Raw genomic sequence first — 20,605 nt, 5'->3', positions numbered from 1 at the left:
TATTTCCCATTCCCGATTCGCTTCGGCTATTTCCGGCACCGAGGGGCTTCCCTTTCTTTCCCTAGCCCCACCCCATCGACAACTTCGGCTCTTCCCGCCTCTCGCGAAGTTCAGCTCAGCTCCTTCCGGCTTTTTCCGCCTTGCCTCGGCCTTACTCTCTCCCTTCGGCTCTTTCCGCCGCTCATCGGAAGAGCTGTCTCTGCCTCTCTGCTACACGTGACACGGCCTCCGCCTCCCAGTTCCCCCTCCCACCTCGCCTTTCCTCCCGCCTTAGCCTCCTGGCTCGTCCAGGCCGGGCCGCCATTTTGTGTGAATTTCTGACAGCGGCGGGGGCCGGGCAGCTGGGGCACCTAGGCGGGCTGACAGACAGACAGTCGGCCCGTCTCCGCGGCCCGTTTCCTCTCTTTGAAACCCCCCCCTATTTTTTTAACCGCCCTCGCTCGCTCTCCTCTTCTCCCCTTTCCCCTCGCTTGCTCCGTCGCGCGCGGCCCGCGCTAATTACACCGAACCACCCACCAGTGTCCGTGTCCCCCGGGTCTCCCATCCCCGGGCCCGCGGGGGTGCGTGTGTGTGTGTGTGTGTGTGTGTGTGTGTCGGGGGCGCCTCTCGCCCCGATGAGGGCCCTGCGCCCGTGAGCGAGTGGCCCCGCGGCGGGCTGCGGAGTAAGCAGGCGGCGAGCGGCCCCCGGAGGCCTAGGCCGCGCGGCCTACGCGGAGGTCGGCGCAGAGGTGATTCCGAAATTGAAAAAATATATACCCATTCCGATCAGGAGCCCTCAAGAGCTGAAGTGTGCCCCTCCCGCTACGCCCAAGCAGTCCTTTTTCGTGCATTAACATCCCCTCCCCCCCCAAAGGAACTATGGAGGCCGCGCCCGGGACCCCCCCGCCGCCGCCATCAGAGTCGCCGCCGCCGCCATCGCCACCACCGCCATCAACGCCTTCGCCTCCTCTGTGTCCCCCCGACGCCTGCCTGGCTACCCCGCACCTCCTCCACCGCCTCCCGCTCCCTGACGACAGGTCAGGCCCCCGGCCCGGCTGGGGCGGCGTCCCCGGGGGGAGGTAGAGGAGGAGGAGGAGGAGGAAGGGGGGCGGCGGCCATGTTGGGCCGGGCCGCGGAGGAGGAGGAGGAGGAGGAGAAGAAGGAAGGGCGGGGTCGGTGGGTGTCTCTCGCTCGCTCGCTCTTTCTCGCTTGCTTTCTCTCCTGGCCTCATGCGTTTCCCCCCCCTCGCGGCGCTCGCCCGCTCTCCCTCGCTCTCGCTCTGTCTTTTTTGGGCGCCATGCTGAGGGGAAGGTGAGGAGGCGCCCCCCGGACCCCCTGCGCCCGCCCTGGGGAGGGGGCGCCGGGGGGGGGCTTCGGAAGCCCACGGGGGTCCTGGCTGCCCCTGCGCCCGGAGCTGGCAGCCACGGGCCCGCCTGCCTGTCGCCTGGCTTCGGGGAAGGGAATGGGGGAGGGGCTCCCGGACCCTTTGGGGGGATCTGGAGCCAGAGCCCCGCTCTTAGGGAGTTGGCGGGGTCTCCCAGCCCCCGGCAGTATCCTTTCTCCTGGGGGAGGTGTGCCCTGCCCTACTTGGAGAGGTACCCTAGCTTTCGTGGGAGACAAAGTGGGGGTTCGTTCATTTCTTTCTCCATCCTAATGGGGGGGTCCTTTCGGTTGGGGCTCTTTTACACTTTTTGGCGGGAGTTGTTGCCTAGCTATTCCCTAGGGGGGCAAAAATTGCGGGGGGTTGTGATCCCTTGCCCCTTTGGAAGCTCCTGCCTCATTTTGGGGCGAAGACCCTTCCCCAAGCTATTTTTTAAGGGAGGGGTCCTTCTGCTTTTCGTAGGTAGGTGATGGCGTTTATTGGCGCGCGGGGTTGGGGGGTAAGCTGTTGAGGTTTGGTTTCCTTGCCTGGAAGAGGAGAGGAAGTTGGTCCCCTCTTTCTCGTGGGGTTCCCTCCCTTTTCGGGCTATCATGGGGCGCCATCCCTTCCGGGAGCAAAAAAAAACGAGGTTTCCTTGTGCTTTGCCAAGTGGTGAAAGGGAGCGTCCCCCTCCCCTGTATTAAGTGCGAAATGGGCTCGCCCCATGCCCTTCTCTGGAGGGTGATAAAGGGGCCAGCCAGCCCGGCGCGTTTCAGCGCGAGGTTGGGGCCCCATTTCCCCTGCGCCAGCAGAAGGTTGGGGTGCGGGGTTCGCCCACTCTTCCCTGGTAGGGCAGGGGAAGAGATGGCTAGAGAGTGGATTTGGAAATGATAGCAGGGTTTCAGCCGGCTGGAGAGAGTCTTGGAGGGAGTGGGGGTGGGGAGAGGAAGAGGGCGCTGGACAGATGGCTGCCTGGTCGTAGCCCGGGGTTGGGGAGTCGCAGAGGACCCTCCCTTAGACTGGGGTCTTAGCTAGGGCTTCCCCCGCCAGGCACCACGGCCCCTTCTCCCCACTCCCACCTCCCCTTTTCCCTTTCTCCTTCACAGACCATACTTTGCCTTTTAAAAGAAATGCCACCCACATTCAGAGACACAAGTGCAGCAGTTTGGTGAGCTTTTTACAAATTTTTTTTTGTTTTGTTCTGTTTTGTTCTAATTAAATGTATCGTCCTGGGAATCGCAGCCCATCGCAGCCTGACTCCAGTTCAAGGAAATAAACAGATTAGCAAAGGTCTGTTCGCTAAGCCCACGTCGGGCTTCCGGGCCCCCTCTTGGGGCAGGTGCTTTACTCAAAGGTGCTTACACGCTTTATTCGACCTCTAAGGAGTTCTCTTATGTCAGAAGTGTATGTCTTACAATGGGTTGGGCTGGTAAGTAGCCTCTTTTATTGAGTAATTCAATTATCTCCCTCTTTTTGTCCCTTTCCTGCCTGCCTTCCTCCTCGCCTTTAGACCAAAGTGATGCTTGAGTGAGTGAATTTATATGTTCAAATCAGGATTCTAACCCTGTTGAGCCCTTTTAGACTTGCACATCCTTTCAATGTTTAGTTTTTTTTAATTTGATGTACACAGTTTTCAAAAAAAAAAAAAGGTGCATTACTGTAACATGTCAAAAACCTACCTAAGAGGCCCATATGTTTCCAAGCCCTTGATCTCCCTCTTGCCATTTCAGTCCATTGCTTTGTCTCCAGCCTTCATCTTTGAAGAAAGTGGATACTTCACATCCGTTTGTAGGAGACAAAGTTACTGAATTTGGTTTATGATACTTGTGTTCATGTTAATGTTCTTCCTCCCCTTTTCCCAGCCGACCCAAAAGATTGTGGTTCAAGTAGACCCTATTTTCTCATATCTTTATGGTGACAGACGTTTAAATTAAGCAAGTCATTTGTAAAGTACTGTTTAAGCACCAAAATCTGTAAAGTGTGTCAAGCCTCAGTCTCCTCTCCCCGTCTCCACTGTTCCTTTGTTCGAAAGCACATGCCTGACCGTGAAAAGTTGATGCAAACGTGTTACACACCCAGCCATGGTGGAGAGAACACTTCCTCCAGCCCCCAGTCCCCTCTCTCCTACATGTACAAGGAAAAAGCAACAGAAATGACTTGCATAACCAAACACTCCTTCTGATATGTTTTACAAGCATAAGTTCTGTTAAAAGACAAAACACGGTGAAGTTCCAGTTTTCCTCTTGCCCACTTTTGGTCCCTGACATACTGCTCTGTTAGAGAAAACTTTAACACACAGCCCTCTTCCCTTCCCAAAGATCCTGTTTCCTTTTTTCCGTTCTTAGGAGAAAATAAGTTCACTGACGTTTAGATGAGGAAACACGTAAAGTGCAATTCAGTGGGCCACTTGTTTTGTTCTTTCTCTCGATATGTTCACAACTTAAGTGCCGTGAGGATCTTAGGTATGTAAAAGTCTTTGTGGGAGGAAGAAATGTCCACACAGTCCAGTATTCCTGCAAAAAAAGTCTGAAGCACAAACTGAACACACTTTCTAGTGCATAGCGTCAGCTGAAAATTAGCATTCATTTGAAGTTTCCCATTTGTCAAATTCCTCCTCCAGGAGTCAAGAGCAGAAACTGGATGCTAATAGATGACCCTACCAAGTGTCAAGGGCTACTCAAGTGTAGAAGGATGCTTTTTTAAAAATTTTACTTTTAAAATGAAATGTGAAGGAAATTGGATTTCTTTTTTAAGTGAATTTTTTTAGCGGTCATTAATGTTAAACTATCTCCTCAAACACTGTGAAACGCTCAGGCACATCAACACAAGGGTTTGTTGTTTTTTCCTTCTCAAAGAAGTCCTATCAAATCCAAGAAGCCCCAGTCATGTCAAACTGTATCTCAGTAGTGTTCGTTTTTGAAATGTCACAGTACTACCTTTTCCCACCAAACTGATGTACCAGTGTTAAAATTCAAATTAATGGATGTTGCAAAAAAGGAAAAAAAAAGGGTGTCACTCAGAATCTCTGATTTAACAGTAGCTCTTACACACTTGTAATCTTTAAAATTTTTATATTCTCTTGGGGAGAGGTTTAATCTGAAAGCAAATAAAAAATCTCCCAGTAGAAACAAAAATCATCTGTGACCATGGAAACATGGTTATTCTGGTCATAAACTCCTTTATTTTTTTTAACTCCTCTCAAATTTGCTCCTCAAAAGAAAAAAAAAAAATGTGATTCCCCAAAAGGGCTTTCTAACTCACCTTCTGCAACTGTCTCCCAGATAAGGTTTCAATTTGCTCTGAAGGTTTACATTTTTGAGTCTCAGACAAGCCAGAATTTTTTAAAGTAGAGCTATCTGTTTTAGAAAACCACCACTCTGACTTATCCTCAACCAGGAAGGCTGATCTCAAGGGGACCTTGTTTTGCACCTGTAGAAATGTAGGCTTTCTCAGCTGTTGACTGGCAAGTTAGAGATGGATGTTGATTGAGTTTGGATGTTCCCATCCGGTTGAATGTGGAGAGTTTCCCGTCAGGCTTGTTGAATAAGGCCTCCACCTCCACTCCTTTCTCTTTGATCTTTTCCCTTCCCTGATGGGAGAAAATTGGGTGTCCCAGGGTTGCCTTACTTGTTCACTTATGTTACGTTTTTGTGGTTGTCAGGTCCCTAGAACATCCCATCGTGTAGGCCAGATCCAGTTACAGTAAATAGCCTCTGTGGTGAAAATTGCTAATGAAACTATTACCAAGCCTTTGTGGGTAGCTTCAGGTCAAACCATATTCCAGAGAACCTAATTTTGGTCCCTGTGGACCATATCTTCTAGGACCAGAGCAGCTGATTGTAGCCCAGCTTAAGCCGTTAGAAGAAAATAATTCAGCACAAACAGTGAAGTGGCTGTGCTGAGCACAGTGCTCACCTGTACCTTGGTAATGTAACTACTGACACAGTAGGAAGGGAAAGGGAAAAAAAAGGATGATTTCTGAGATTTCTGGCAGTTGGTATTTAATAAGCTGATTGAAAGACATGTAGGAGCAGTCTGCTCACTGGTGGAGGGAATCCTGTTACATGGCTTGAGGTCCGTTTCAGAGTCAAAACCCAGTGAAAAGAGTGGAAAAGGCTTGGCTGTTTGGGTGGCATATGAGGTTAATTTGGGTAAGTTAAGGTGAAACTGGAAGTTGGGTATCATGGATTTGACCTTCCAAATTTATGGGCCAAGTCTTTGCTGTAGACCTTTTACTTTTGTTAGTTCATGAAGATGGCAGTGTTGAAGACATTGTGCAAAGCTTTTTATCTTGCTTTAGTAACAGTATGAGGTTACAAGGGCAGTTTCTTGAATACATTTCTGACACTGAATCAGTTGATGAGCAGGAGGAATACACCGCTTTTGGGACTGTCTTAGCTGTAGTTAGGTCCCATGTTGGAATCGTTTTCAGTAGTATGTCGGCTCTCTGCTCAGAGCATAGTTTGCGTCTGCTGTCCAAATTGCTCCAGGTTGAGGATCTTTCTCTTGTTTTTGTTACTTATCATCTGTGTGAACTGGTGACTCAGCTCGCTATTTGTAAGGCAAGTGGTGACATCTTCTGAACATTGGAGGTGGCGACAGGATGTGAAGGAACAGCGTGGGTTTGGAGATGGATAAGCTTGTGTTCAGTGTGCAGTGGGCACTGAGGATAATGCCTTCCCCTCAGGGGCATTGTGGTCAGATGGGCATATGTAGGACACCCACACAATGCCTAGCATTCAGAGAATCTTGGCTTCTTTATCTTCCTGCTGTCCCTGCTAGAGAAGAACTCTAAATAGAATATACAGTCTGGTGTGTAAACAGAGGTAAGAGTAGCATCTGTGTCTTTGAAGGAAGTCAATTTCTCACCTCTTAGATTTCTTTGTGGTCAGCTCATTAAAATTGCAAGGACCCCATTAGGGTTGCACCCCAGTGGGAGCAATCTTAAAAAGCATTTACTTGCTCAGTGTCATTATTATAAGATGCTAAAACAGACATGGGCTTCTCTGGTGGCTTAGACAGTAAAGAATCTGCCTGCTGTGCAGGAGACCTAGGTTCGATCCCTGGGTCAGGAAGATCCCCTGGAGAAGGGAATGGCTGCCCACTGCAGTATTCTTGAATTGAGTTCATACTGGCTACTTCCCCTATTCATCTTTTGCAGTTCAGGCCTGAGTTAAGACTACAACTTTGGCCAGCCTCCTGAGAGCAAGGGATCGAGAGGGCTCTGGCAGTTCACCCACTGCTAACTAGTCACATCCCCCTAAGCAAGTCCTTCGCCCTCACCAGAGTCTCAGAAAAATAAGCAAGGCCCGCCCCAGCTCCAAGGTTCTCCCACCCCGTGGTGATTTGGCCGAGCCAGTTCAGGTTCTATTCATTTAGCAGCCAGGCTTGTCCCGTGCTTTTCTTGGAGCAGAGAACAGTGTTCACTCGCAGTGTTCAAGGAGCCCGTCTCTCCTCGGGACTTTATTTAGAGTTGGGCAAAGGTTGCCACTGCCTTTTTAGCAGAGCTCATGTTACCTTCTTGTGTCTGCCCTGCCTTCTGTGGCTTCTGGCCACGGTGAACCGGTTGCTGCGACTGCAGCTCCTGGTACTGGCTACAGAGTAGATGCCTTGGAAATGAATGGTAAGGTTGTGCTAAATGGCTAGATCCCAGGCAGAGCCATTAGAGAAACCTTGGCTTGGCGGCTAGCTAAATTTCAAGCTGGATCCTTTGTCCCTGTTGAGGGGTCCCAGAAACCCCAGACTCCGGAGCCAGGAAGCTCCGTGGAGCCTGGGTGCTGCCTGCTCCCTCCACGCCAGGCTGGCCCTGTTCTGGTGGAGACGGTGGGAAGTGGTGGGTGGCGGTGGCCTTGGGAGTCAGGCAGTCTGATTATACCTCACGAATTGCTCAACTCTTAAGGCAGTCTCCTGGCCTTCTCAAAGGTATGTGGATACCTATTGGGCATTGTTATATGAAGGTCAAAGGTTACCTGCCCCTGCCGGCTGAGTGCCTCTCCTGCATTAGCTCACTTCAGCCTTACGCTGAGAAACTGAAACACAGGTGAAGTCGGCTTTTTGAAGGTCAGAGAGCTGTTGGGTGTGGAGGCAGTTAGAACCTGGGCAGCCTATACCCAGACCTGAGCTCTGTGCCCAGAGGCCAACCTGGATCTAGTACAGTATTTTTCAAACTGCAGCAGGCAGGCTTTAGTGGAATATGAAGTTCATTTATTGATTTGCCTCCTGTGTTTGGGGGAAAAGAAAATGAAAGAGGATAGAGAAAGCAGAGTACTGCGAAGATTAAATGTGGTTTTGTGGAAGTTTGTATGTTGAGTTTTATTGAAGCATTCCTTTATCTCAGTGGTGGCTGCTTTTGCACTAAACAGTGGAGTAATTGGGACATAGACTGTATGGCCTGGAAAGCCTAAAGCATTTACTCCTTTGCTCTGTAAGAAAAAGTTTGCTGGCCTCTGCACTGGTTGTGGGCCTAGTGCCTGGAGGGCTTGCACATCAGCCACCATTGCTTATTTTTGTTGTGGGGGTGGGGAGTGGGAGGGAACTCTAAAGTTGTTGAGGGGGGAGTCCTCTGTACTCCTGCCCCTCTATGACTTGCTGAGGGTTCCATCATTGCTGTGTTCTATACCCCGGCTTTTGAACCTTTTGAAGCAAAGGGGTTTTCATTCATTAGGAGTAACCGGAGCCCTCTTGAAGTCCAGCGTGAACGTGGATGGCAGCTAACCCATCCCTGCCGTGGCCCGACCCAAGGGAGCCTGGGCCCAGGCGCAAGTGTTATTTGGCTGAATGTCCACTGCAGGTGGCTTGGATTATTGCCCTCTGCATTTTCCTAACAGACACTAGGGCTTAGGTTTCCTTGGGATTCCAGGCTCTGCCGTCGCTCAGGGCACCAGAGCAGTCCCCGGAAGCACAGCCTTTTTGCAGCCGTGGCGGGGCCCTGGCTGCAGCCGCAAGGTGACTGACCGGCAGCTGCTTTCAACTGCTGGGTTGATGTAGCAGTCACTTAGGGGCTCCTGTCCTTTACCCTCTGGCCTGTCAGGAAGCCCTCAGCAAACACCTTGTTGAGTGAGTTTGCAATCAGAGGTCACCCCTCAGTGACCTGCTGATTACAGAGTTTTAAGTGATCCAGGTTGCTCCCTGGGAAATAGTCCAATGACTGACTGTGCTGATGAAATTGACAGTGGGCGTGGATGGCTGAGATGGATGCCTGTTTGTGTGGACTGAACCCCAAGCACCCACCCCATCTATACCTGGCCCTGTTCTGAGCCCTTGGAAACCCAGGGATGACTATCAGTCTCTTCTCTGCCCTCCCAGAGCCCACAGTTGAGCGGAAGTTAACAAATAATTGTAAACAGATAATTGTGTATATGAACAAGAAATCTGGGCATCCAAGGCCAGATCTCTTGTAAGAGGAAAATATTAATATGTTGTCTTGGCTAAATGGAATCAAATTGATTTCCTCTGAAAAAAAATTATCAACAAGAAGTCTTAGTTCACAGGTATTGTGATTCAGCTTTCCTTTCTGGAATAACAGGAATCGGCTCTCTTTGGGTGAGAGCCAGCATCTTTCCAGCTTTAAGCAATCCAATGAGTGGTTGTCCTGAGAAGGTGGCTAGAAAGAGAAGCATATTTCAGAGGTTCATTTGACAGGAAAAACTTGAATCAGAGAGATGCTTTTATCAAGAAGACTGTTTTCAGAGCAAGTGGGAGTAGGAGAATAGCTATTCAAGCCAAGAAAAGGATACTTTTGACTCAGATCCTTCCAGGAGGCTGGGTTTTTACTTGGTCAGCTTGTTTTCAGCTCTACAGCAATCTTCTGCTTCAGAGGTTTGTGGGTGCCACACACTTGGGGATGAAGCAGTCCTTCTAGAGGACTTCGGAATTTCTTTCCTTGGATTAATACTGCTTTCTGTCCCTGTTGGGATAAGTCCTGTTTTTTGCTAAGATTCCTTGGGCCTTTCTGAGTACCTCTTATTCCCTAAACTATCCAGATTCTTTGGGTCATATTTTGGAATGTCCCAGTTGCGTTTGTTTGACGTGGGATGGCCTGGGGAGATGGGCTTATAGCGTCTTTTCCTGTTGATAGATTTACTCCTGAGCCTGTATCTTGGGCCAGGTTGACGCTAAATCCTTGATTTACATGGTTTCGGGGGATTCTTCCCAGGAGGATGTATTAATATATCCGTCTCAGATTCCTTTACTGCCTTTGCTTTACAGTTGAAACAGAGCAGAGTGTTGAAGGAGCTTGTCTGGTGTCTTAGGGCCTCCCTTTGGCATTTTTTGCAGTACTGTTTGATTTGATCTATTTTCTGCACCTATGTGTTATTTTTTTCCAACTCAAGTTTAAACTTCAGGGTGGCAGTTGTTTGGTTAGTTGGTCTGTATAGTAAATTACTCTCTTTTGGATAATTTCTAATTGTTTCAAGGGTTGAGTTTAAGAGCTGGCCATGGAGTCAGAAAGTCCTGAACTCGGATTCCCGTTCTGCTGCTTCCTGCTGTGACCCTGTGGGCGTATTTCTTCCCATCTCTGAGCCTCAGTTTACTTGTCTGTAAAATGGGGATACTGAGTCACTACTGCATATGTTTGTTCATGAGTTTCGGTGACAGATTGCAGAGCTCAGCAGTGTGGTACCTGGCTTGGAAATCACTGCTGCAGGATGTTAGTCATGAATAGTTCCTATGGCTCTTGGACTTCATGAGGCCCTGGGGTGCCCAGGGAGGTTTTGTAGTTGGGGAAACCACCGCCAAGAGGTGAGGGCTGGTGGAGGCCCTCCCTTGAACTGTTTGCTGGGGGGAAAGAACGTCTTGAGGATCTTGATGAGCTCTGTTCACTTGACTGAGAGATTGTCCTCACCCAGGGCATCTTTTTTAATCTGTTCATGTTTTCTTAGGGACATTTTCTAACCTACCAGTATTTAAGAGACAAGGAAATAATATCATGGACTGCTGTGTACCCGTCACCAGTTTTAACAATTCTAAACATCATTTTGCCAGTTTTGGTTCATCTCACTACCTCCTCTGTCCCCCTTGAGTATTTTGAAGCACATCCCAAGTCTCATCTCATTTCACCCATACATTCTTCAGTATGAATCTTTAACTTAATTTTTTTTTTTAACATTACTACAAAACTTTAACCATGCCTAACAAAATTAACAGTAATTACGTAGTATCTCAGATACCCAATCTGGACTCAGAGTTCTCCAGTTTCCCCCATGTTGACTTGTTGGTGTGTTTCTGGCAGGGTCCTGGCACTGGGCAGGCTGTCTCACTTCTGTTGAAGTGAGGGGTTCAGGGTATGGCTCGGGTTTCTCATCTCCCAGGGCTGGTTGGTGCTTGCTGCTTGGGTGGGGTCTGTGATGAGGCCCTGTTGCCATGGAAATGCTGTGACATCACAGAGCCAGTTATGACCACTCCTGAGAATGTTGAGGGACAGGCAAACACAGTGCTTATTTGCTCCTGGTTTGTGGTTGATGAACCTAGGTAGTAAGGACACTGAAAAACACGTGCAAGACCCAGAGGCTTATTTCAAGAGTTTCCAGCCTCTGAAAATCCCTCAGTGAGGTTCCCCTCCCTGTGGCTGCTTCACCATGGCCTAAATCGAGGGAAGGTCTCCAGGGGCCTTCCTCAGGCAGGTGCCCTGAGCCAGTTTTGTAAAGGAAGAAGGTTCCATGCCTTTGCTCTTAGTAACCGACTGTCCCCCCGGGTCAGACTTGGGGATCCCGGACGTCTGCATTTAGGCCTGTCGTTAAACATTTGAAGAGGCGGAGCCTCCTTGTAATTTTTGTAATTTTGTCCCTAGTTAATGGGTCATTCAGAGCCTACCCAGGCAATTTGTTGAGAGTTTGGGCAGTTAATGATCATGACCCTGACCTTCACATTAACCTAGCCGCCTCTTGTCAAGGGCTCTTATGATCTTCAGGTAACAGCCACTGCTCCATGGGTTTTCATCTTTTTTGTTCTGTGTCCATCTCTCCCCTCTCTCTCTCTCTCATAAATGAGGTCGAAGCATAAACCCAGGTCCCTCTCAGCTTCCATCCAGCTCTCTCATCTAGAGGTTGTCCATGTTGCCAAACCTCATCTCTGTCAGGGACCTTGGTTCCCTTTTCCCTGGACTCAGCGCTCCCTGGGCCTCTTCCTCCTGGTCCTCCACTTGGTTACTTTGTTGGACCCCCCTGGATGAGAGCTGAGGAAGGGGAGGTGTTGACCTGTCAGTGTCATCGCCAGAGGATGGCGCATGCATAGACCGACCAAAAAGAAAGCAGGAGCTTGCTGGCCAGCGGTTAGCAGCGGTCCCTGAGGGGAGTCGGCTGTAGCTTCTCCACAGACAAAGTGCTTTCCCATAAGGATTGGCAACTGTTGAGGATAGTCTGCATGGTCGTGCTCTTGCTCCGTGGTTCTTAATACCAATAGTTACTATGTGTCTAGTACTTACTCTTTGCCTGCCCCCTAGCGACATCAGGGGTTTCATCCATGTTATCTCATTTAACCCTCACAACCCCTTGAGGGGGGTGCTACACTTACTCCATTCTGCAGATGAGAAAACCAAGGCTCAGATTCCATACCAGAGCACACGCTAGGGAAGACTCAGAGCTGGCCGAATTACTTGATCTGCAGAAGGAAGCAGGATGCTCCCTCTGTAGACTGGGGGAGGTGAGACCAGCCTCCTTTGAAGCATGACGTTTCTTTACTGTTTTTGCCAAGTCCATGATGTGTGGTGAACCTGTGGAGTTGGCCTGGTAGGCATTCCTTAGAATGGGCACCCAGATCTCTTCTTTGACCCAAAAAGAGGAATTGGCCATCACCAGCTCTGCAAGGGGAAACTTAAGTGCCCGGGATGCTCAGTCCAAGAGGCAGCAGGCACAATTGACCCTATGCGGGGATTTGGCCTTTTCCCCCCAGGGTGCCCATCCCAAGTTGGTCTCCCAGCGTGGTTGATTTCTGGTCCCCAGTGGCTCTGGCGGGCTGGCTGTGGTGCAGCCGTCCCAGCGTGTTGCCAGCCCAGGCCCTGGAAATCAAGCGGCCGCTGCCCAGGCCAGTGCTTCAGGCTTTCTCCTGTGTGCTTGTCTCGAGGGTTTGGCACGTCTAGATTGAAATGATTAGCGCAGTGGGGCTTCCCCCACTCTGCTTGGGGGATTATGTCACAGTCTATTAAGCATGCTCCCTCGGTATTTAATGCCACTCTGACACGGATTTTGCTGGCAGTCTGTTAAGTGGCACCACTTAAACCCCGTTGCTGTTTTGTGGAGGCAGCCCTTGTGCATGTCAGTGTCAGTGGCCCACAAAATTTCTGCCTCCATCCCAGTTGGTTTGATTCCCCCCCTCCCTTTTTTTCCTTCTGGTATAGAAGAAAATAGTCCCTGTATTCATGCAGGACATTTAGCTGGGAATCTCAGTGTTACCCAGGGGCACCCACTCAGGTGACCAGAGATGAGCCCAGTCCTCGGAAAAGCTGGAGAGCACAACGTGGCCAGAGAGTAGGCGAAAGAGCAGTGGGCAGTCAGGTGTCTGCATTCATTCCCACGCCTCCTCTAGTATCCTGTTCCCTCTTCAGAAATCACCAGGAAAATTTTTTTAATGTTATTTAGTTTGCATCAGCTCCCAGGGAACAGAGTTTCAAGTATTCACTCCCCAGTTTGTAAAAAGCTGTAGATCTACCTGGGGCTGTTAGTAGAGATGATACAGAGAAGCTGTCTTTGGCTAAAAGAAGTCTTTGTAGAGTGATTTAAATGCTGAAATTCCCTGCCTTGGATAAAGCCTGTGGAATGAAAAGGCATTCTCGTGGAATCTCTCTTGAGGATGGTTGAAGCTCTTGGAGTTGCTGGGATGGTCTTTGCCCCCCTGGGCGAGTGTGAGGTGTGTGTGTGACTGCAGGACGCACGTGAAGGTCTCAGCTGACCCTGGGCAGGACTTGGCGCCTGGGCGTCCTTGTCCATGAGCGTGGGGGTGGAGGAGTGTCTGCAGGGGCCAGCCCCTCCGGCTCAGCTCCTGGCCCTGTATCCCAGACGGCTCAGCTCCCCTGCCCTGTGGACTCAGCTTCTTGTCATTTGTACCTTTTCCTGCAAGGGCCGCGCAGAACTGGGTGTGCTCAGAGACCCAGCACAGAGAAGAGGCTCAGTGTGCACGGCTTCAGAGGCGGCGGCCAGTGAGCTGCTCCCCCTTCCCTTTCTATCCTCACCAATCAAGAAAGGAATGGGGAGCTAAGAACCAGTTTCTGAGTTTTTCCATGTCACTCCATCTGTCCGGTCTCAACACGCCCTTTCACCTGCCATCCCTTTAAGTTCCTTTGGTTTGAAAACAAGAGGGTTGACGGTATCCCACCGTTCCTTCCACTCTGACAGGCCTTTCCTGGCTCCAGGAGGGCCTTTTGCTCTTTGTGACCTTTGACTTCTCATCCAGGCTTCTGGGCCCCCAGACAGCTCCCTGTCTTCCCAGGTTCCCTCCCTCCCTGCCCTGCGGTTCTGGGTGCTTTTAACTTTTCCCTTTCCGGACTAAAGTATGGAGAGTGGTGCTTCTGTTTTCCTTTTAGCTTTTCTTCACAGGGCACCAACCCCATCCTCTCCAGTCGGTCTGTGGGCCTTCCCTAGTCCTGAAGCGTCTGTCTGTGTAGTCTTGTCTGTCCCTGTTTTTTTCTCCTGAGGTTTGGTGACCTGGCCCGCCCAGCCAAGTTCTCAGCAGGGACAAGTTTGCTCTCTCCGTGTCCTGCAGGACTCCAGGTCTCCGCGGGAAGTTTGCCATGCCCCTGAATAACAGCTTCTCCCTCAGCTCAGAGCTCGCCAGAACCAGTTTCCCCAGTCAGGTGGCCCCTTTACTGTGGGTGAGGCCATTCCAGCAGAGTCGCCTCTTCCCAGGAGAGCTTTGCTCCCATGGAGCAACTCTCGTGTGGACCACACCCAAGCCAGGAGGTGCCTCACTTGTCAGGAATGCGGCCTTCTCCAGCCTTGACTCTTCCTGCACGGCTGGACCGCCGGGCGGGTGGGTTCCGGGGTCACCTCGCTGTATTGTTTGCCTTGAAACATCAGTAGGAGTTTTTTGGTTCTGCATCCTGTGTTTGAGAACTACCTATGACCTCTGCCGACGGAGTAACCGTTGGCCTGGACCCTTGGGTTTTAAGCCGCCCCAACTCCTTTGAATTGAGAGTGAGAATTAATGGGAGGGTCCCCTTGATGGGTGGTGAGGCGGGCAGCATGGAGGTGCCCAAAGGGAGCCTGTGTGTGAAAAGGCCCTGGAGGATCCTCAGAGAGGTCAGCCGTTGTTTCTCCACAAAGCCCCTTAGAACCTTCGAGGCTCCAAGGGCTGAGCCCCCCCGATGAGCTTGTTCCCACACTGAGCTGGTCCCTTCTGAACAGCAGGGGCCTTTTCTGCCGAGATTAGTTCCTTTGGGGGTTAGCCTTTTGGGTCCTGGGCCTGTCATGTTACTCTTTTTTATCTTTTCATTCTCTCTGTGGATCTTGTTAATGGAGTTTTTTGTGCTTGAACACATACTTGGCAGTCGTCATGCATGATGAACTTCAAGAGATTTGGACTTTTTTTTACACTTGTTTATTTTTTTAAACCAACTTCTGCATTTGTGAGAACTGTGTCTGTGGGTTTGGCTCCAAAAACTGAATTCTTTTTCTAGCTGCTCCTTTTCTTAACCTGATCTATCCCTTCACCCCCCACCCCACCCCACCCTACCCCATAGATATTTAGATGTTTAGAATGTCCTGCCAGCAGCATCTGTCCCTTGCGGAGGGTTGTTTCTTAAAGTGCTGGAGATCGGGGTGACATGTAGGGGATTCGACAGTCAGGAAGTCGTAGGACAGGGAGCCGGGGGGTGCTGTGGATAAGGCGACCCAGGTGGAAACAAGGGGCCAGCGGCAGGCGGGGGGAGCCCTTCTGTGGGCACTGCTGCCCCTGTCATGCGGGGACTCCAGGGAGGGGTCTGGGGCCCTTCCCCGCCTCCACCCGCCCAGCTCCTCACCTCTGGCCCAGAGCCGTGGAGCCAACAGGGCAGGGCAGGCCTGAGATCCGGGGACCTGAGCCTGTTCTCCACGGGCCCCCCGTCCTCCACCTCAGCAGACAGTAGAGAACAGCGTCGGGGCGGGGGCTACAGCGTGGAGCGGGGATCAGGCCTCGCGCCCTCAGTCCTGGGCCCTTCTGGCCCACAGTCCCATGGGCCCCCCTCAGAGCCTGCGCTCACTCAGCCATGGGGTTGGTTTGCAGGGAAGATGGTGAGTTGGAAGAAGGCGAGCTGGAAGATGACGGGGCCGAGGAGACGCAGGACACCTCCGGGGGCCCCGAGAGGAGCCGGAAGGAGAAGGGGGAGAAGCACCACAGCGACTCGGACGAGGAGAAGTCTCACCGGAGGCTGAAGCGGAAGCGCAAGAAAGAGCGGGAGAAGGAGAAGAGGAGGGCCAAGAAGAGGAGGAAATCCAAGCATAAAGTAGGTCCCGGAGGGCGCGCTGGGCCTGCTGGCGCCCTGCCCGGCCTAGTGCCCCAGGGCCCGAGCTCAGCTCATCAGGCCAGAGGGCACTCTTAATCAGGCTGGTTTTCCTTTCCCCAAACTGTTTAAAGACCTTTTCAGAAGAGTGGTAGCTCATGCTCCATTGCCGCTAGATGCCCCTAGGTGAGGCCTTCCACGCGCAGCCTGGCTGGCACCCTGCTGTGGCCGGCACGTGGCTTGCCCGCCGCCGGAGCCCTGACCTTCTGCTCTGTCCCTGCAGCGTCACGCTTCCTCCAGTGATGACTTCTCGGACTTCTCCGATGACTCGGACTTCAGCCCCAGCGAGAAGGGGCACCGCAAATACCGAGAGTATAGCCCGCCCTACGCGCCGGTGAGTCCCCGCTGCCCCGGGCCCGAGCTGGGGTCATGAAATCACCCGCGTTTCCTGAGCACCGGCACTGTGCTGGGCACTCTTGCATGGCCCTGTACATGGGTTTTAATTCCACAGGATTAGGTGTTGGTTTTATCCCCCGCTTCGTAGGTGAGGACGCTGAGACTTCGAGCACTTCAGCCAGGCTGAGGCTCCTGGGGCAGGAGCCGAGTTGAGCCCAGTCGGTGCTTCTCTGGGCCACCTCCGCGGTGGCCTTGGCAGGACTTATCGTGTCTGTCCCCTGTCCCTGAGAAAGATGTTGATTTGTCTCCGTCAGAGCTGACTTTAACACTGTTCTGAAATGACCTTTTGTAGAAAATGGGCAAGAGAGTGAAATGGTTATGGGAATAAATCACTTCAGATGTTGTGGGGTCTGAAGTTATATAGCACTGAGCTTAAGCATAAATTTAAATTATTTGCCCAGTTTGTGTATTGTTTTCCCCTGGCAAACCCAGTAAGAGATGAATTAGCATGGATATTTAAGGTTTTTATTGAAAAAAAAATTTTTAAGTTCTTAAAAGTATCCGGTGTTCAGCATCCCCCGTCGTAGCAGATATTGTAGATATTCGAACTGATGTTAATCTAAACTTGAGGGTGGCAGGGAGTGCAGGGAACACCACAAGCTTGATTGGGAACTAGGGGTTAAGGCATTTTAAGATCCACTGTTACAGCCGTTTTAGTTTTTAAAATTTTGCTGAATACAGTTGATTTACAGTGTGTTAATTTCTGCTGTACAGCAAACTGACTCAGTTATACACGTATATATGTTCTTTTCGTATTCTTTTCCATTATGGTTTGTCACAGGATGTTGAATATAGTTTCCTGTGTTACACAGTAGGACCTTGTTGTTCTTACAGTGGTTTTAGGTTTAGAGAAAATTGAGGAGATAGGCCAGTCCCCTCCCCACCCCACCCCACCCCACCCCATTCCCCGGTTTTTCTTTTTTTTTTATCATCTGTGTTTATATTAAGCTAAGTACTAGTTCACACTAGTGTCTCCTGCTGTAATCATCATTCCCCTGTTTTTAATGTCTTAGATTAGTGTGGTCCATTTGTTGTAATTGTTTAGCCACCATTGGTATATCCTATTATGTATTCACCATATACTCTCATATAAAGTAGTTTGAATTCCCTTAAAGTCCTCTCAGCAGGCCCCTCACACTCACCAGTCTTTTTACTGTTGCTGTAGTTTTGCCAGTTCCAGAAAGTCATGTAATTGGACTCGTATGTAGCTTTTCCAGATTGACTTCTTTCCCTCCACAGGATGTCTTTATGGTCCTTCCATGTCTTTTCATTGTTGGATGCTCCACTGGAGTTGGATACTCCATTTGAATGTACCACAGTTTGCTTACCTGTATTACCTACTTAAGGACATCTTGGTGGCCTCCATTTGTGCTATATTTTTAAACTTCATCCAGTATCTGTTGGAACTAGCACAGTTGGAAAGCATCATTTTAAGTGGTTTTCTAGCCTGGGCCCCAAAAGTCAAAGTGAAAGTCACTCAGCTGTTTGACTCTTTGTGATCGCATGGACTGTAGCCTGCCAGGCTCCTCTGTCCATGGAATTCTCCAGGCAAGAATACTGGAGTGGTTGCCATTACCTTCTCCAGGGGATCTTCCCAACCCAGGGATCGAATCCAGGTCTCCTGCATTGCTGGCAGATTCTTTACCAACTCAGCTACCAGGGAAGCCACTGGTTTGGGTCCCGAGTAGTCATTAATTGAATTCCAAGGCCCCAGGAGATTTTTGACTAGAGTGTGTCCCTCTTGCTTGGCAACCCCCCTCCCCAAATGAGATTATTCTAGATCCCTGGGAAATACACCCTTCTTTTCCCACTCCGTTCTTCAGGGGTCACGGGGCCTGTGTTTCTCAGTGGTCTTTACAACTGTGGCTCTTTCTGAAGAACAGAGACACCTGGGCCCACAGCCCTGCTCTCATTCAGGTGGGAGCCAGGACCCAGCGTGGCTCGGGGCTAGCCTCTCACCCCAGGGCCAGCAGAGACACTCAGACAGACGTGCCAGTTTGGGGGACAGCGGGGCTCTTGGCAGTCCGAACTGGAGGCCCCTGGGCTCACTGTCCTCTCCCCGTCAGTCCCACCAGCAGTACCCTCCGTCCCACACCACGCCCCTGCCCAAGAAGTCCTACTCCAAGATGGACAGCAAAGGCTACGGCATGTACGACGACTACGAGAACGAGCAGTACGGGGAGTACGAGGGGGAGGAGGAGGAGGACATGGGCAAGGATGACTACGACGACTTCACCAAAGAGCTGAACCAGTACCGGCGCGCCAAGGAGGGCAGCAGCCGGGGCCGAGGTGAGGCCCGCCGCTCCCCTGGCCTGCTGGGCTGGGCCCCGTGCGGCGCAGCCTCAGGTCCAGGACCAGAGGGGGGACTGTCGTTCAGTGCCGAGATGAGCACAGCGGGGGCTGGGCGGGGCGCTGCCCGCGAGCACCAGAGACCGGGGCTCTGCCACCACAGTAGAGGGTCTGTGCTGAGGCTGTGGCTGGGAGGGAGCCAGGCCAGCATTTTCTAGTGGTCACATTAAAAACAAAAGAAAACATGAAATAATTCTAACAACACATTTTATGATGCTTATACATTCTAAATCTTATTTCAACATGTAGTCAAGGCAAGGAGAGGGCTCTTGTGGCTCAGGTTGCTTTTGAGGGGGGACCTCCCCTCCCAGGGATCGAACTCAGGCCTGGCAGTGAAAGTGCTGAGTGCTAACCAACTACTGGACCCCTGGGGAATCCTCTGAAGCGTTGTTCTTTAAACTCATTTCCTGGTCAGTTCTGAAGAGATAGACAACTTTTCACACAGCTTGGGAGGGTCACTGACGGCTGATGCCTGCCTCCGTCACCTGACAAGGTGTGACTGCAGCCCACGGGACTGCCACACCTCTGAACCTTGAACCTGTGGCAATTAGGAGGATGGGGGAGGGCCGCGCACCAGAGAACCAGCCTGACCTCTCAGAACCATCTGCTAGTCATATTTCCCAGCCCCAGAGGGCTTCCAGAATTTTCCAGCTCAGCAGTTCTTAGCGCTGCTTGTTTCAGTGGCTGGTCATTCAGCAATCTTTCTTGCACTTCTTTGTAGATAGGCCCCGCTCTTTGGGGAGACGCTGAACTGTCCTGTCCAACAGAAATACAATGCAGGCCACTGTCTAATTACAAATTTTCTAGTGGTCACATTGAAAACAAAAGAAAACATAAAATAATTTTAACAACACATTTTATGATGGTTATACATTCTAAATCTTATTTCAACATGTAATCAAAATAGATGTGATTTTTAAATAAATATATATTATCTCTCTCTTGCTCTCTCTTAACTAAGTCTTTGAAATCTACCGTGCACTTTATACACACAGCATTTTCTTTTTTCTTTCATTTAAAACCGCAAACATTTATTGAAAATCACTTCATGCAGGAGAGGGCAGTAGGTCTTCTGGTGTCATAGCGTCTTAGTTTGGTCAGCCCCGTGTTGGGTGCTGGGTGGCCCCATGTGCCTGGTGCCCTCGTGTGGGAAAGTGCAGCAGTCAGGGTCTTGTGGGGAGCATGCAGCAGCTATGTGTCCATGGTGCTGAGCCAGCCCTGTCCAGAGGCCCAGGGACTGTGTCAGCCCAGAGCATCTGGGAAGGCTTCTTGGAGGAGGAGGAGGAGGTGATTGACCTCCGGCGGCTGGGGGTTGACTTCTCCCTTGCTCACTGTCTCATCACCATGCAGGCAGCCGGGGCCGAGGCAGGGGCTACCGGGGCCGAGGCAGCCGTGGAGGGTCTCGAGGCCGAGGCATGGGCAGGGGCAGCCGAGGCAGAGGCAGAGGCTCTGTGGGAGGAGACCACCCAGAGGACGAAGAGGACTTCTACGAGGAGGAGATGGACGTAAGGCTTTCTCCAGCTCGGGGGCAGGGGGAGCGTGGCTGGTGGGCACAGGCTCTGTTGGAGGTGGTCCCTGAGACTGCTGGGAAGAAGGCATCAGATGGCAGGTTTCTGAATGTTCCTTTGTTGTTTGAATAGAGAGAACCTTCCTGAGATTCAGAATTGAAAAGGTTCCCAGGGCTGAGCTGTCGAACATCTTCAGCCGCTCCTTTCTCTTGGCGCCTCCATTCCTCGTCCCTGAAGAGAGGGTTCCCCAGGGTGCTTTTGAAGCCTTTGTAGTCGTCTGTTTACTCACCCCTTACACACACACAGGAGAGCTGCCACATTCGTGTTCTGTCCCTGCCTGAGGCCTGGCCACGCTGCTTGTTCCAGCTGCACCGCTGTCCCCTGGGAGCTGGGAGTGACGGGCTGGGAGCCTTGAGCGTACAGACCTCAGGGAAAGGACCAGGACCCAGATACTGCCCAGGCTGGGGTGGGTGAAGAGGGGCACAGGCAGGAGTCCTGGGCCACTCACTGGCCACCTCTGTCTGGTGGTGTCCCAAGCATACA

At 51.2% G+C, this 20,605-nt stretch overlaps 1 protein-coding gene across 1 annotated transcript in view; it reads left to right on the top strand.

The window, feature by feature from the left end:
* The first annotated feature begins 858 nt into the window (after positions 1 to 858).
* The window catches only part of ZC3H4 (zinc finger CCCH-type containing 4), a 35,533-nt gene continuing 15,786 nt past the window's right edge, over positions 859 to 20,605 (top strand). Inside the window, exons 1-5 of the mRNA XM_068992122.1 lie at positions 859 to 1,016; positions 15,533 to 15,752; positions 16,033 to 16,143; positions 18,272 to 18,494; positions 19,905 to 20,059. Of these exons, the coding sequence (XP_068848223.1) occupies positions 859 to 1,016; positions 15,533 to 15,752; positions 16,033 to 16,143; positions 18,272 to 18,494; positions 19,905 to 20,059 (867 nt within the window). The remainder of the gene's footprint in view (positions 1,017 to 15,532; positions 15,753 to 16,032; positions 16,144 to 18,271; positions 18,495 to 19,904; positions 20,060 to 20,605) is intronic.

This window comes from Capricornis sumatraensis, chromosome 20 (assembly GCF_032405125.1).
Source record: "Capricornis sumatraensis isolate serow.1 chromosome 20, serow.2, whole genome shotgun sequence".
Lineage (NCBI taxonomy): Eukaryota > Metazoa > Chordata > Mammalia > Artiodactyla > Bovidae > Capricornis > Capricornis sumatraensis.
Note: the sequence above shows the minus strand (reverse complement) of the source record. Positions and strands in the feature narration are given on the sequence as shown.